We start from the raw sequence: 15682 nt of genomic DNA, 5'->3' as shown, positions 1-15682 counted from the left end.
TCGTACTGGCTTTTAACTGGAGCTCTGAAGCCAGAGCAGCTTGAGTCATGTCTTCTATCGGAGCTCTGGAGGCGGTGAACATCCCATGGAGAAACAACAACTTCAGCCTGCTGAGTAAAGATCCGCCGCTGTCTGACCAGGGAGACACCATCATTGGGGTTTACCTGCTGCTGCTCGGTAACACATTCATCACAGTGAAGGTTCCTCCTCTGGAGTGATGCATTTAACAATCCATTTCATTATACTGTACATTCTTATCATTTAAAAGCATTTTGTCTATTTAATGCTTTTTTATTTAGTTTTATTATTATTATTGTTATTATTATTATTGTTATAATTTTTTTAGAGAGGCGTATATTTTTCATGTAAAAAAAAGGTGTGTTTAATGTTTTTTGGCTGACCTTGTATATATATATAAGTCATAGATATGTTCTTAAAAATATTTAAGTTAGAAAAAATCGGATTCTATGTAAGTATGTATGTTAGTATGTAAGTATGTAAGTATGTATGCATCTTATCGATGCTGAATGACACTGCATGTCTCTTACACGTAAAGCAAAAAAAAAAAACAAATCATGTGTCTCGCATAATTTAGAGCACTGAAGATTTCAGAGATTTCTTGAGTCCTAAATTTTGGTATTGAATCCGTATCACACAGTGCATCCGGAAAGTATTCAAAGCACTTCACTTTTTCTCCATTTCGAAACAATACCCCATAATGACACATACTGTATACTACTTTTACATTATATATACATATTGTATATATAACGTGAAAGGAGTTTGTTTGAAATCTTTGCAAATGTATTTAAAAAATAAAAAACAAACACTCAAAATTACACCCATGACACTCAAAATTAAGCTCAGGTGCATCCTCATCCCGCTGATCATTCTTGAGATGTTTTTATACCTCGAAAGAAGAACAAAAAAACAACCATCTCAGCAGAACTTCACCAATTAGGCCTGCATGGTAGAGTGGCCAGACGGAAGCCACTCATCAGTAAAAGGCACCTGATAGGTGCCTGGAGTTTACCACAAAGGACTCTCAGACCAAGAGAGAAAATTAGTTTTTGTTGAAGAGCCTTTGGCACCAATTACAGCCTTAAGTCTTTTAGAGTATGATGCTACAAGGTGGTTTTTCTTTTGGAAGGTTCTTCTCTCTCCGTAGAAAAACACTGGAGCACTTTTCGTCTGACCACTGGGTTCTTGGTCACCTCCCGGACTATGGCCCTTCTCCCCAGTCGCTAAGTTTGGCCAGGTGGTCCGCTCTAGAAAGAGTCTTGGTGGTTCCTTCTTCCATTTATGGATGACGAAGGCCACTGTGCTTATCTGGACCTTCAATGCTGCAGAAATTTTCTGGCTTGGTTTGTGCTCTGACATGCACTGTTAACGTTATATAGACAGGTGGTGAGAAACATCTCAAGGATGATCAGTGGAAACAGGATGCATCTGGGCTCAATTTAGAGTGTCATGTCAGGGCTGTGAATACTTATGTACATGTGATCTTTTCGTTTTTTATTTTTAATAAATTTGCAAAGATTTTCAAAAAACTTCTTTCACATTGTCATTATAGGGTAATGTTTGTAATATTTTGAGAAAAATTATTAATTTAATCCATTTTGAAATAAGGCTAACATAGGAAAATGTGGGAAAGGTGAGGCGTTGTAAATACTTTCCGGATGCACTGTATATCAGAGCTCTGGTATTAGCTTTGTGTCCATTTTCACATCAGTATTTTTTGTATTGATTGGCTAATCAATATTCAATTGATCAATGATTGATTAAGTAATCTTGACAATATAATATCTTGTGAATGAATTTTAGATTTTGTACACTGTGAGATCAGTTGGAAGGCGACACGGTGGATATAGTGATTAGCACTTACGTCTTGCACCTCCATGGCCCGGGTTCGATTCCCGATTCTGTGTGCATGTTATCCCTGTGCTGGGTGGGATTTCTCCGGGTACTCCGGTTTCTTCTCACAGTCTAAAAACATGCAGATAAGGGTAATTGGCATTCTCAAATTGCCTGTAGTGTGTGCCCTGCGAAGGATTGGCACTCTGTCCAGGGTGTACCCCGCCTCATGCCCCAAGTATCCTTGGATACGCTCCAGTGCAAGTGATGCACATTGAGAGGAGCAGAACAGCATGTGTAGAAAGTATTCGTCATTCAGCTCTGTGGTCTGCTTACCAACTAAGCTTTTAGTGTAATTACAGCTTATTCATTTTAAGACTAGTGGGCTTAGAAACACTTCACTATTGTTGAATAATCCTGCAGGTGTCATTTGAAGTGTGTTCCCAACATCATAGCATAGCCATGTTAAAAGTTTGGACACAACTTCTGATTTAATGTTTTTTTTTTTGTTTACTGATTTATTTTCTACATTCTCGAACAATACTGGAGATTTCAAATCTATGAAATAACATATGGACTTATGGAATTAAGGAACATTAAAAACTACAGCAAAAACAATAACAACAGTAACAGTCATTTTTCATTGTCAGACACAAACGTCAGCTGTTCTGGAGCAGTTCTTGCAAGAACAGTATTGTCAAGTGTATTTGCAAAACCCATCAAGCACCATGATGAAACTGAGGGTCCAGGATTCCTCATCCAGGAAAGACCATCGATTTAGAAAGTGTACATACTGAATATATTCCCAAAGTCCAGGTCTACTTATTTGAAATATTCCTGTGTATGCATGTGTACTTACCAGGTTGGCTGTCATGGTTTGGAAACAGCATTGTGATCTTCGTCCTGTTTAAGCAGAGGGTGACTCTTCAACCCACAGATTACCTCACCCTCAACCTGGCCATATCAGACGCCAGCATCTCAGTGTTCGGATACTCCCGTGGCATCCTCGAGATCTTCAACGTGTTTCAGGATAATGGATACCTCATCACCTCAGTGTGGACCTGCCAGGTACATGAGTGTGCACTGTATTGTAAAAGGTGTAGCACATGTGTGAAAATGCAGGAAAGAAAAACATTATATTAAATCCATCATTGTGGAGGAAAGTCTAAAGCTTGTACTTTTTATGTTAGAGGCGATCTCTGGCTTAGTTAAAAATCCATTAACACCTTTAGATTTGTCAGAGGAAAAATCTGGACTTCCATTCGCCTCCACGGATGAAGATGAAGATGTGGGTTTAGCATCCACAATACGTCCTGTGTCACGTCCTGATAGTGTTAAAAGCCGAATGATGATGGACCCATTCGCACTTAGTGAAAGCTACAAAATAATTAGATGTCTGTGTACAAGCAGAGATATAACAGCTTTTCATCAGACTGTCAACAGCTGATTTATTATACCTGTTTGTATTTGGTTTTACACTAGGTAAGAGACTTTCCATAAAAAACTCCAAGTCTCCAGCTGTTTTTTTTATATATAAGGGAAAATTACACCCTATGTATTCAAGCATAACTTAATTTTCCTATTTTTTGTTTTACTTCATCCAAATGATTATTTCATAACAATTAACTGAATTATCTGCAGAAACAGATTTGTTTGCAATAGCATGTGCTAGACAGGTAAAGAAAATCATAAGGCTGTGCAATCTGTCAATCTGTCATGAACAGTCTTAAAAGGATTCAGATTCACACATCTAATTGTATATAAGGGACCTAAATATTGGTTGGCAAATAACATCAGATAAAATCTGTGCAGATCCTCACCCCCAATTTCTGATTATATTCTCCAATGATAAAATAGAACCTATGTATATTTAACCGATTAGCCATAACATTAAAACAATTATCAGATGAAGTAAATAACATTGATGATCTTGTTACAATGGGACCTAACAACCTGTCAAGGGGAAGCAAGAGAAAGGATCTGAGCCACTCTGACATGGAACAAATTGTGATGGCTCCAAAAGAGCAGGCCATGTGGGGTGTCCCCAGTCTGTAGAGGTTAATACCCGTCAAAAGTGGTCATAGGAGGGACAACCAGGGACCTGGTATCCAAGGACAAATAATTAGTGTGCCCATCTGGTCTAATTCTGCAGACTGAAGAGGCTGAACTACTGATTCTCAAGGTAATGTTCTACTGAGAACTCTGCCATTGGGTTCTGCCATTTATACACGTAGCCCCATGAATCCCCATGGTCTTGCTTTTGTATGTGTGAAGGGTGCCAACATGAAGGGTGTTTGTATTTTTATTATGGTGGACAATGTATAATGGAATTTCTGAGATCATTTTTTTTTTCAGTCTCATATGAGAAACAAATACATTTATTATTTTTTTAATTTGTTACAACTTTTTTAAACACTTGTGTGAGATACCGCTGAATTAAATAGACAACCCTTTAGAAACCATGCAAAAGCAAATGTATGGCACAACGGAAATGCAACAAGGTGATGCTACAGTGTCCACCCAAAGCCAGGAGATCAGAGAGCAGCTTGGCCGTACTGTCTAAGGTGGCACATTCCCACACTCACATCAGTCATGGTGACACAGGCCAGGCATGGGCATCTGCGATCCAGTAGATCAATTCATTACACTGAACAAATGGTTGTTAGTAAATTGGTTTTCTTCAATCTTGGTTTTACATTAAATCTTTTACCTGATGATAATTGCATATCAAGTATTCTAATGATGAATTTTTAAGTTAATGAGTGAAGATTTTTATTCATATATATGGTGGGTGTCTTTCAGGTGGACGGTTTCTTTACTCTCCTCTTTGGCCTGGGGAGCATAAACACATTAAGTGCCATCAGTGTCACCCGATACATAAAGGGCTGTCACCCAAGTGAAGGTAAACTGGAGGTTTATGATACATACACACTATAGCCCGCAAGAAACCAAGAGACAACCATAGGAAATCATGTAATAAACAATTTCTTGTTACATAAAAACAAAAAAAGCTTGTAAGAAAGTTGAAGTAGTTTTAATTTTTTATTTTGATAATTGGCCAATTATTACCAGTTGCTCTGTTCACTTGTCATTTATTTGTGTAAAAGTGGGATTTGAGGTGTTCATCCATATGTATACATACTTACTCACTCGCTTACTCACTATCATATATCCCTCTTTATCCTGTCTACTGGGTGACGGGGCCTGGAGCCTATCCCAGGGCTACATCCTGGACTGGGTGTCAATTCATTGCTGGGCACACAAACTCACACACAATTTTTGGGAACACCAATTAGCCAAATCTGCATGTCTTTGGACTGTGGGAGGAAACCGGCGTACCTGGAGAAAACCCACCAAACTCGGGAAAAACATGCAAACTCTATGCACACAGACCACACAAAGTTGGAGATCGAGCCCAGACCTGGAGGTGCAGGGCAACAGTGCTAACCACTAAGCCATCATGCTGCCTACTGTACACATACTGTATACTGTATATTAACAAGATCTGCTAACCTTGCTACCTTGAGTTATCTGACAGGAAATTGTGAATTTAAACACATTTTTAGAAATGTTCATGACAGTTAACGCGAGCCGAAAACATATTTAGCAAGCTAAAAAAATATGGTGTTAGCTAAATCATCTTCACCATAATAAATGCCAACATTAACCAACTGACTAACAGATGTCATGTCAGAATTAGTTTTTACCTCATTACATCATAGATCTCAGTTCACCAGTTAGATTTTCTGTGAGGATTTTAAACCTGTAAATGTTCATTATCTTCACTGCAAATACCTAGCCATCGCTAACACGAGCTAATCTGACAGGATTTTTAATATGTGATAAAAGTGTTTTATTTTCACTGCCAACATAAAATTTTTAGCGCTTATGACAAGACTGACAAGCCTTCTGACAAGCTAAACATTTATAGTGGCAAGTGAAAAAATAAATGCAGAAAATAAAAGAAAATCAGTTCACCACCTAAAGTCATGGACTCCATGTCATTCATACAAAAAACTGCTCCAGCCCTGCTATAGTTCACTGTTTTTACAATACTACTTTAACATCAAGATTCTATCCTTGGAAGTTATAGACCACATTAAAGACTGTACTCATGCCCTACGTTTCCTGGGATAGGCTCCAGGCCCTCCATGACCCTGTGTACAGGAGAAAGCGGTATAGACGATGAGTGAGTGAATGAGTAAAAAAGTATATGAGGTCTTTTCTCTTCACAGCTCACTGCATCAAGAACACCACTGTAGGCATGAGCATCCTGTTTATATGGATTTCAGCTGTATTCTGGTCCACTGCTCCGCTGCTGGGATGGGGAAGTTACACAGGTCAGTATGATACTGATATAACATACAGGTGTTCCTACTATGCATTATTTCCTTAAACATATAACAAGCTCAATGATTCAGTTTAGGCTAGTATCCTCTAGATTATTTGGAAATGAAAAGCATTTAGAGTTTCAGTACTTTATTGTTCATACACTGCAGGGTAGCGATGATATGTTATGTTTTTAAATCAGTTACACAATGATCAGAAGTGATCAGAACTACCTGCACCTTTACTGCTTTGTGTACAATCTATTAATTTTTGTTTAAAATCTCCTAAAGAATACAGTACATCCAATAATCAGAGGACTAAAAATGAGCCATTGAGTTTTGTAGACTGTTATAGCTCAATACGTCTATGTTATGAGCAGGGTCTGTGAACACAAAATCCATACAATGTCCAAGACTGAAATGTAATTAATGCATTTCCTTTTTTTTTTTTTTTTTTTTTCTTGCTCCTAGTCTGCACTCTTTTTAAATTTTAACTTTGTAATTCTGAGTTTCAAAACATTACATTGGTTCCAAGAAATTCAATTATTTGATTTATTTGTGGAAAATGGAAGTGTTTGCATCACAGTTGAGGGATGATTAAGAATCAAAGGCAAGCAGCAGTCGAGGGTAGATTACCAGAAGAAGGTGAAATACAAAGTAAAAGATGAAAAGGGATCTAAAAAAAAACAAACAAACAAGGGAGTGGGCTAGACCAATAACAGTGTAAGAAGTATTAAGTGGTAACAATCAGGTTAAATAATGAGGACCGAGAGCTTAAAAGAACTTGGGCTTATACTGTATTATGCATAAGTCATACACTGAATGTGAACGAATAAGAAGGATTTTATAGATTGAAGTACTTGCAGAATCCCTGCCAGACTTTATTCAGCAAACCTCTCCCATTGAATTATATTAAATAAACCAGACTAATAATGTTTTATACGATTTTCCTTAAAATATCATGAGTTCGTGAGTGAAAGGTCTACAAATTGATTTTGCTTCATCGATCTTTCTGCTTCTACAGATCGAGGGTATGGTACCTGTGAGATTGACTGGGCCAAAGCGAATTACTCCACCATCCACAAATCCTACATCATCACCATCCTGATCCTCTGTTTCTTTGTTCCTGTCTTAATTATGCTGTTCTGCTATGTGTCCATCATCAACACTGTGAAGAGAGGAAACGCCATGTCTGCAGACGGAGACCTTACTGACCGTCAGAGAAAGATTGAGAGAGATGTCACTATAGTGAGTGGGATTTGATTCATCCAGGGTATTTAAGCCTGGTATTCACTGAAATGGTAAAACACATGTGAACAAAATCTTTATATATATTTTTTAAAGTAAGGTTAACTAGTCATTCTCTTAACACTATTATTTATGAATCACTAGATATATTTCATACATCTTTCAAAACGTACTAAATGATCTTGGAGGTGGAGATAGACACGTTTAAAACAAAGTCTTCGTTCTTTCTGTGTTTCAGGTTTCAACAGTTGTCTGCACAGCGTTCATCCTGGCCTGGTCTCCGTATGCCGTGGTGTCCATCTGGTCAGCATGCGGCTTCCACGTACCCAGTCTGACCAGCATCTTCACTCGGCTCTTTGCCAAGTCTGCCAGCTTCTACAACCCGCTTATCTATTTCGGCCTCAGCTCCAAATTTCGGAAAGATGTCATCGTGCTGCTGCCGTGCAACCGACATCACAATGACACAGTCAAACTCAAACGCTACACACACATGAAGGCCAAAGGAGATGAGAATTACAGGTGTAGAGCTGAAGGACAGGATGTGTGTATTCCTGCTTACCTAAAAGCCAAGAAGAAGCCTCAGGCAGGAGGAGAGCCTGTTAACACTGTCCTCAGCCCTGACATTGGTGTGCACAGACCTCCTCCACTCAACAAGCAGGTGCATTTCATTCAGATGCCGCAAACGTCTGAATCCCTTGAGTATGAGTGTGACAGACTGTAAAATGCAGTGAATCAACCTGTAACTTTTATGTATTTGCATATTTAATTGTAAAACATGAGAAAAACTTGATCAGTAGAACTGAAAACCTGTTTTTGTATATGTACTGTATGTAGATGAAGAAATATGAAAATAATAATAAAAATGATAACAAAAAATACCACAATGCTTATCCTAATAAAGATCACAAATACTTTAATTTATAACTTAAAGATAATTTTTTTTTTTTGCATAATTTAAGGGAAAGGAGCCTGTTTTCATCGTCGCCTTGCACCTCCAGGGTCCAGATTCGATTCCTCCCCTCAGGTCTGTGTGCATGGAGTTTGCACATTCTCCCCGTGTTTGGTCTGTTGACCAAAGACATGCAAATTAGGCTAATTAGTGTTTCCAATTTGCCCATAGTGTGTGAATGAGCGTGTGTGTGTGTGCCCCGCAGTGGCATCCAGGGTGTACCCACCTCGTGCTCCAAGTCTCCTGGTATAGGCTCCAGGCCCCCCACACCCCTGTATACAGGATAAAGCAGTATAGACTATAAGTGAGTAATCCCCTGCATTTACTAAGTGACAAAAAATACTGGAAACATGTAACTTGTGTTTTTGTTGCCCTAATAGAGTCATTGCTTAAATATTTAACAGCTATGAAGGTGTAGGTTTTGGCTGTGAAGAGTATGATTGTTAAAAAAGATAAAAACATGAAGACCAGAGACTTATCTATGGGAGAAATTTTACAGACAGAAGCAGATTAAAATATTTTTCTGTTCAAATTTTGTATTTTGTTCACAGGTTTAAAATAGGTTACATTTGATCTAGGTGACACTGTAACAGTGTCATCACGGCACACGGATGAAACACAAACATTATATAACATGAGTTCTTTACTTGATAGGCTGTTGAACGAATTGAGATGTTACTCATGGGGCTGGTTGCAACATTTTGGTACTCTGACCTAATATTAAATATCTTTTGATATAAAGATATAAAAGTGGTATTTGTTTTTTAGAATAGTTAACAGACATAAGAGTATTGAGTCACTCTCTCAATCACTGTCTATATTGCTTTATTCTGTATTCAGGGTCGTGGAGACCTGGAGCCTGTTCCCAGGAGACTTAGGGCATGAGGCGGGGTACACCCTAGACAGACATCCACATACATACACTCTACACACTACGGGCAATTTGGGAACGGCAATTAGCCTAATCTGCATGTCTTTGGACTGTGAAAGGAAACCGGAGTCCATGGATGAAACCAACCAAGTACGAGGAGAACATGCAAATTCCATGCACACAGAAATATGAATCGAACCTGGACCCTGGAGGTGCTAGGCAACAGTATTTTAGTTTTTGAGACCTTATTTTAGTTTTTTTTTAGTTCCATTGGGACAGTGCTTACCGCCCCAATAGAACTAAAAAAACTAAAATAAGGTCTCAGTTTTGGTAGTGAGAGTTTGTCCATACTGATCATATTCTGAGCAAGTGGCACTGCTCCTTTCAATACACTAAAGATTTTCAGTTAAATTGACCGTTTCATTACCAAACTAATTATTTAGATTAAACAAAACTATGACTGAAGATATTATTTTCTCATTTGTTTAAAATGTTCCCTGAGATTTAACATATTTGCATGCTGGTCATTTATATATTTTACTTTAATGTATATACTTAACTGTGTCCAATTTTTAAAGCACAATCTGGAAATGTAAATTCTCTTGATTGAAATTAAACATACTTTAGACGCCATCTACTGGCAGGAACAATCAATTGCAGCTCCATATCTTTTCATTTTACAGTACATTTATGCATATCCAGTACAGGATCCTCTTGGCAAAAAGGGTCCCTGAGGATCTCTGCATCCCTAATGCATCAAACTTACTAAAGAACTTCAAATTGAAGTCTTTCATAAAATGAACCTGTAAGTTGTATTGTTTTAAATAACATTTAATCGACCCTTCAGTATTTAAGGACGCTGTGTGAACTTTAAGGTCTTCTTCAGATTCACAGCCCTTATATGGTAATTTTTTCCCATTTAAAGTTATCTTGCAGTTAACTGTATGAGAAATATATATGCAAAACAGAAACATGACTCGCTTCAGGCAAATAGAAGAAAATGTGAACATGTAGGGATTTCCCAGACTTCCACAGCTCACTCCAGAGGTATTGGAACGGCAGGGCCATTTTGTGTTACGCTAAAGACATTTGAGTTTGACATCAAATGGCAAATACATAACGACATAAGCTTTTATTTCCTGATATTGAATACTCTCCATTTACTAAGTGATCAAAAATACTGGAACATGTAACCAACAGGTGTTTCCTGTTTCCCCGACAGATTCATTGCTTAAATGTTTAACAGCTCTGAAGGTCTACTCTTGGTTTTGCATGTGAAGAGTGTGCTTGTTAAAATGGATGCACTAAAATGAAGACCAGAGAGCTATCTATGAGAGAAAAGCAAGCAAATTTAAAGATAATTAGAAGGCCAGACTGGAATTCACAAAGATGAGCCACAAAAGCTCTGGAATCAGGATTAACCTCGCCGTTCCAATACTTTTGGGGCAGTGTGTCTATAATCCAGGCTCGAAGTGTGCAGTAAAACAACTGATGTGTCTTTAAGTCTGCAACAACAAGGTGTACAACATTCTCTTTTATTATTGTATTATATTGATAAATGTTTTCCATCTGAAAAAAAAAGAAAATACAACATGAAAAAGAATAAACTATAAATATGTACAAGTAAATTCACATATTTATCCAATTTTTATAATCTCTCTTTACATCACATGGGTTAGAATTTCAACTCTTGCTTCATCACACGTTCCAAAACTCGAACATATCAGTACACAGAACCCTGTTTATGATTATAATATCTGTAGTGAAGGAACGCAAACGCAAAGCCTCTCTTGGTCAACGTGTTCGTGTACTTCCCAAATACACTAAAAATAGCCACCTCACCAAGTACTGCTCTGAATCATAGGACACAACACTCGAGACGTGACGCAAGATGAGCAAAGATCATCCCTGCGTCTTTTTAAAATCTGGGTCAGTGTTTGAACCTGTGGCCTAATATATAACAGATTAACTGTACGGAGATGAAGTGATGCAGGAACCAGTGCACACACGCAGAAGTGTTTACGTCCACACTGGGCTTGCTGGCTGGCTGGCAGTGTAATAGTGCTGCTTTATCATGTGGATTATTTCTGTTCGCAAACTGTACATTCACTTTATCCTCTTTAAGCCAATAAATTCCCATCTCTGACCAGCAGGAGGCACTGTTATGGTGATTCAAAGATGATTTCAAATTAAGAACAAATCAGATGTCTGAACATGGACTGTTTCTTTAGTTTGACACACAGTATAGTAAAGAAAAAAAGTAATAATTTAGACATTGCTAATGCACACTCTTTATCGTAAATGTAGGCTCTTTAGTCATGATAAACAAAGTTTAGATTTGCACTGGATCTACAAGAAAAAAAAAAGCCCAGAGCCCCATCTGTCATCTTAAACGTTCCATAACGCACAAAGCAAAAATAAATCTCTATGACGTCAAGAAAGAACAGTTAAGCCCCTGCTGTTAAAAGGAAATTATCAGCAGTGGTGAGTTATGTGATGCCTACTGATATTAAACTGTTTATCACCACATCCTGAAGTGTTTTATTCCTTTTATATACCACAGCAATTAAACAATGATTATGTTTTTTTTTATTTATCACTTAACAGAGTGACGGGACATACTTTAACACTTCAATGTCAGTGGAATGTCAGTTAGTTCCTATTGTCACTTACGTTATAACAGCGGTAAACAGACATTTCCTACTTAATACTTAATATATATAAAAAAATATATATTAAGGGAAATTTAAATATTAATTTAAAATATTAAGGGATATCTGGATATCCCTCTAATTTAGTCATGTCCAATTCCTACTCTTTATTAGTGCACTCTCCCATCAAGGCTACTACTACCAGTCAGGGAGGGCCGAAGACTACCATGAGTTTCCTCCAAACCACGTGACGTGTGTACCATGACTTGGAGGACAGCGCTATTCACTCCTTCAGCTTGCATGAGCTCACAGACGCCCATGAGCTCACAGTTCATATGAACTAGAATTACAGTTTTGGAAAATTATTCCACACCTTCTGGCCAATCGGATTTAAGTATTCAACAGTGCTGTGGTATTATAACAGGACGTGAAACAAAACAAAAAGGATACAATTCTAGCTTCAAAGTGGCATCTATTGTAGTCATGTGACAAGTCCGAGAAACTAAATCACTTGACGCTGTGAGACAAGTGTATAATAATTTAAACATGTAGCCGGCTAAACTAGTATCCATAAGAGTTTCTTACTTACTAGGTACACAGCTCCAGTGAAAACTAAAGGAAAAATTAACTAAAACAAGGTAACGTCTGTTCACTTTGGCTAGCTATTTGCTTTATTCAGATTTTGCCAAAAAAATGAACCTATTTTTATGCCGGAATACGAAGCAAAAATAATGCTCAGAATACTGTCTAATTTATCTTTAATATTCTGCTATTATTCTGGTAGTAAAATCGCAGCTAACGAGCTGAAACATCTGTAGTTCCAACACAAAAACCGTCACATTCTGGGGCGTTTTGTAAAGGGTAATAGAAGCGTGTTAGGGTGGCACTGTTTAAAGCAGTCCCGTCCAACACAATAACAACAAACCTTTTAATTTTAATAATTCCTTACAGGTCAAACCAATGAAACAGCAGACATCAGAGTTGTCCTTTAAGACTGTTAAGGATTAAAGGAACAGTTCTTTCAGAGTGGTGGTTCATTCACACTTGGTCACGTCACAGATTCGATACAGCTCTGGATAGTCCCTCCATCTGGTGGAACCGTTATTGGTTTTAGAATAAAAGGGGTTTCCTGTTCAGGCAGGTTCTTCTATCCAATAAACCTGTTTTTTTCCCCACAGATTTTTTAAATTAAGGTGCATCAAGTAAGAAGGTGGTTTACTGTAAAGTATACAGTACTGTGCAAAAGTCTTGGGCCACCGCTTATTTCTTTATATTAAATGAAATGAAATGAAATAAAATGATGTAGCTTAAATAAAAGAAGTTTAAAAATTGGTTGTTTAGCAGCTACCTCAATTCCCCTCTCATCTACAGCATTCAGCATCACCAGAATCCTAAATACAGCCCTGATCATCTCTACCTGTTTCTCGCCCTCATTTAGATATTTTAAATATTTTTTTTTTTAATGCTTACATGATTTATAGATCTAAAGAAATGAGGGATGTTCCAAAACTTTTGCACAGTACCGTACATCCGAATGCAATTTAAAATTAAAAGGTAAAATTATATAAAGTTTCAAATCAGGTCGTCCTGGCTGGCTCAGTACATTTAGTCCAAATGGAAAAAAAGTGAACATTTCATTTTTGGCTGAACTGTTCCTTTAAAACCATGTGTCACTGTGGAACCTTTATTAGCTTTTTATTAGCACTTTAATCCAGGCTGCATTCAACGTTCATAAATAGTTCGTTTGCAAACCCTCAAACATATAGAGTGGATTTCTAAAATCATTCTCCACCTGAAAGAACAAACGAACATATTTAGCAGTTCAGAAAATACATGCGCGCGCACACACACACGCTTGCTCGCTTACACACACAGAGCCCAGCAACCTACCTAATACTATTCTTCATTTGGTGAAGTAGCCATTAAAAAAAAAAAAAAAAAAAAATTCCATTAGTTAATATTTAATGACCTGATATTAAAGACGAAAAAAAAAGCACGTGACAGATTTTCCTTTTGCTCTGTAGTGCTCGCGTCATCAATTAAAAGGCATAAAATTGGTGAAAATAACCATATCTTCACCCATTAACAACGACAAAAAAACAAAAAACAAAACAAAACACAGGCACCCTCAAAGAAACACTCCATCATGTTTCAAGTAATCACAGACAAAAAAGAAAATCCTTAAAAATATTAATCTATCAATCGGCATCACATCTGGCTTAAGATTAATTTATAGCCTCCGTCACCAAACGTACAGTAAAGAAAAATAACTAGTATTTGTTCCACTTAACTCTATATAAAATATATATATATATTATATATATATTTAAAATCATACAGAGCCACCCCTTCAGGTAGATCATAACGTCAAAGCAGGAGTGTGCAAAAGGTTCTGATTTGAGAAAAGAGTTTTGTTCTCTGATTTCTGACATTTCATGAATCAAAACTCATCATCATCATCATCATCATCCAAACATACACATTAACCCATTTGTCCATAATGCAGGTGGCTTCAATAACCATCATCAATTTGGCTTTAAAAAAAACAAAAACAAAAAGAAAAAACAAAAAAAGCTTATAATACATAAATAACAGAAAGAATCTTTTTTTTTTTTTAACAGACAGAAAAAGAATCCCTTACACCTGAAATAGCAGAGCTGAATTGCTGCAGTTCTGGTACAGCTTGTCTGAGGTTTATTTCAACACACTGCGAAAAAACGATCAGGCGAATTCGCAACCTTTGTTGAGCATCATCCATTTCATCATCTAATCTAAATCTAGGCTATTTTAATTAAATCACATGATGACAGATTGAATCGGACTTCACTACTTCTGTTGGAACATTACAACGTTTGCATTACACAACAGTGACGTTCTCTTTGTACAAAAGAAAAAAAAAAAAGAAAGGAAAGAAAAGAAACAGGCCAGCAGAGACATTAAACCCGAAACTAAATAAAAACCCTGGAACATAAAACATTATACTGTAGCCATTGCACGAAATGTACAATTCTATTAGATCAGATCAGTTGGAGGTCCTGCTTATGAAAGAGGACACGATTAAAACTAAAACAAGCTCAGATAGCACAATCTAACGCTTCCAATAAATACTGTAATATAAATGTATAGAAACCTATAGAACAATTAGATCGTACAGTTTTTGGGGGGGATTGAACTAGCTATTTAAAAGGTGCTTTAGAAATTAAGACACGATACAATAAACTCCATTCGTATTTAGATGTAAAGCCACAGAGAAATGCGGTACATGGTTCAATAAATAATTTACTTTAAAAGTCATTCTATGTACAAGTCGAGTCCTGGATGAACCATGAATAATATTCAAAATATTCTAATATAATTTAATATAATAGCAGTATATTATTATATACAGAGTGGGCCAAAAGTCTAAATCTGTTTTTTTTTTTTATTATTATTATTAGTTTTATTTATTTTACATTAAAATTGAAAATGTTTTTTTTTTTTTTTAACTTCAGTTCCAGGACAGCTTACAACAGTAGATGGAACAGAATCAGATCTAACACTACTCAACTTTTTCTTTGGAGTCGTCTGAAGTCAGGAGTCAGGATCAGAACCGGCGCAGAACGAACTAAAGGAGGAAATAATCTCTTCATTTAACATCATCAGTTCTAATACATTAAGAAAAGCTTAAAGTTTAAAGTGCTACAAAATCAGAAGCCACTAATTTGAGCAACTGCTGTAATGGATCCTTTTAAATACATTTTGCTTATGGATGCAGAGGTTTGGGCCACGCTGTATATTATAA

At 36.9% G+C, this 15682-nt stretch overlaps 1 protein-coding gene across 1 annotated transcript; it reads left to right on the top strand.

Annotated features, from left to right (window-relative positions):
* On the top strand, positions 1-8249 carry opn6a (opsin 6, group member a). The gene is made up of 6 exons (XM_053513747.1): positions 1-177; positions 2717-2922; positions 4657-4756; positions 6090-6194; positions 7207-7430; positions 7669-8249. The coding sequence occupies exons 1-6, from the start codon at positions 48-50 to the stop codon at positions 8149-8151; spliced, it is 1248 nt and encodes a 415-aa protein (XP_053369722.1). The 5' UTR covers positions 1-47; the 3' UTR covers positions 8152-8249.
* Positions 8250-15682: the final 7433 nt, after the last annotated feature.

The sequence above is a fragment of the Clarias gariepinus genome, chromosome 15 (genome assembly GCF_024256425.1).
Source record: "Clarias gariepinus isolate MV-2021 ecotype Netherlands chromosome 15, CGAR_prim_01v2, whole genome shotgun sequence".
Lineage (NCBI taxonomy): Eukaryota > Metazoa > Chordata > Actinopteri > Siluriformes > Clariidae > Clarias > Clarias gariepinus.
This window is presented reverse-complemented; position numbering and strand designations above follow the sequence as displayed.

What these genes read in the sequence shown, in the direction of transcription:
- opn6a (XM_053513747.1), top strand. Translation starts at nt 48, where the DNA reads ATGTCTTCTATCGGAGCTCTGGAGGCGGTGAACATCCCATGGAGAAAC. An exon ending in GGTTTACCTGCTGCTGCTCG is followed by an intron (nt 178 to 2,716) that starts GTAACACATTCA and finishes TGTACTTACCAG; the next exon opens with GTTGGCTGTCATGGTTTGGA. An exon ending in CCTCAGTGTGGACCTGCCAG is followed by an intron (nt 2,923 to 4,656) that starts GTACATGAGTGT and finishes GGTGTCTTTCAG; the next exon opens with GTGGACGGTTTCTTTACTCT.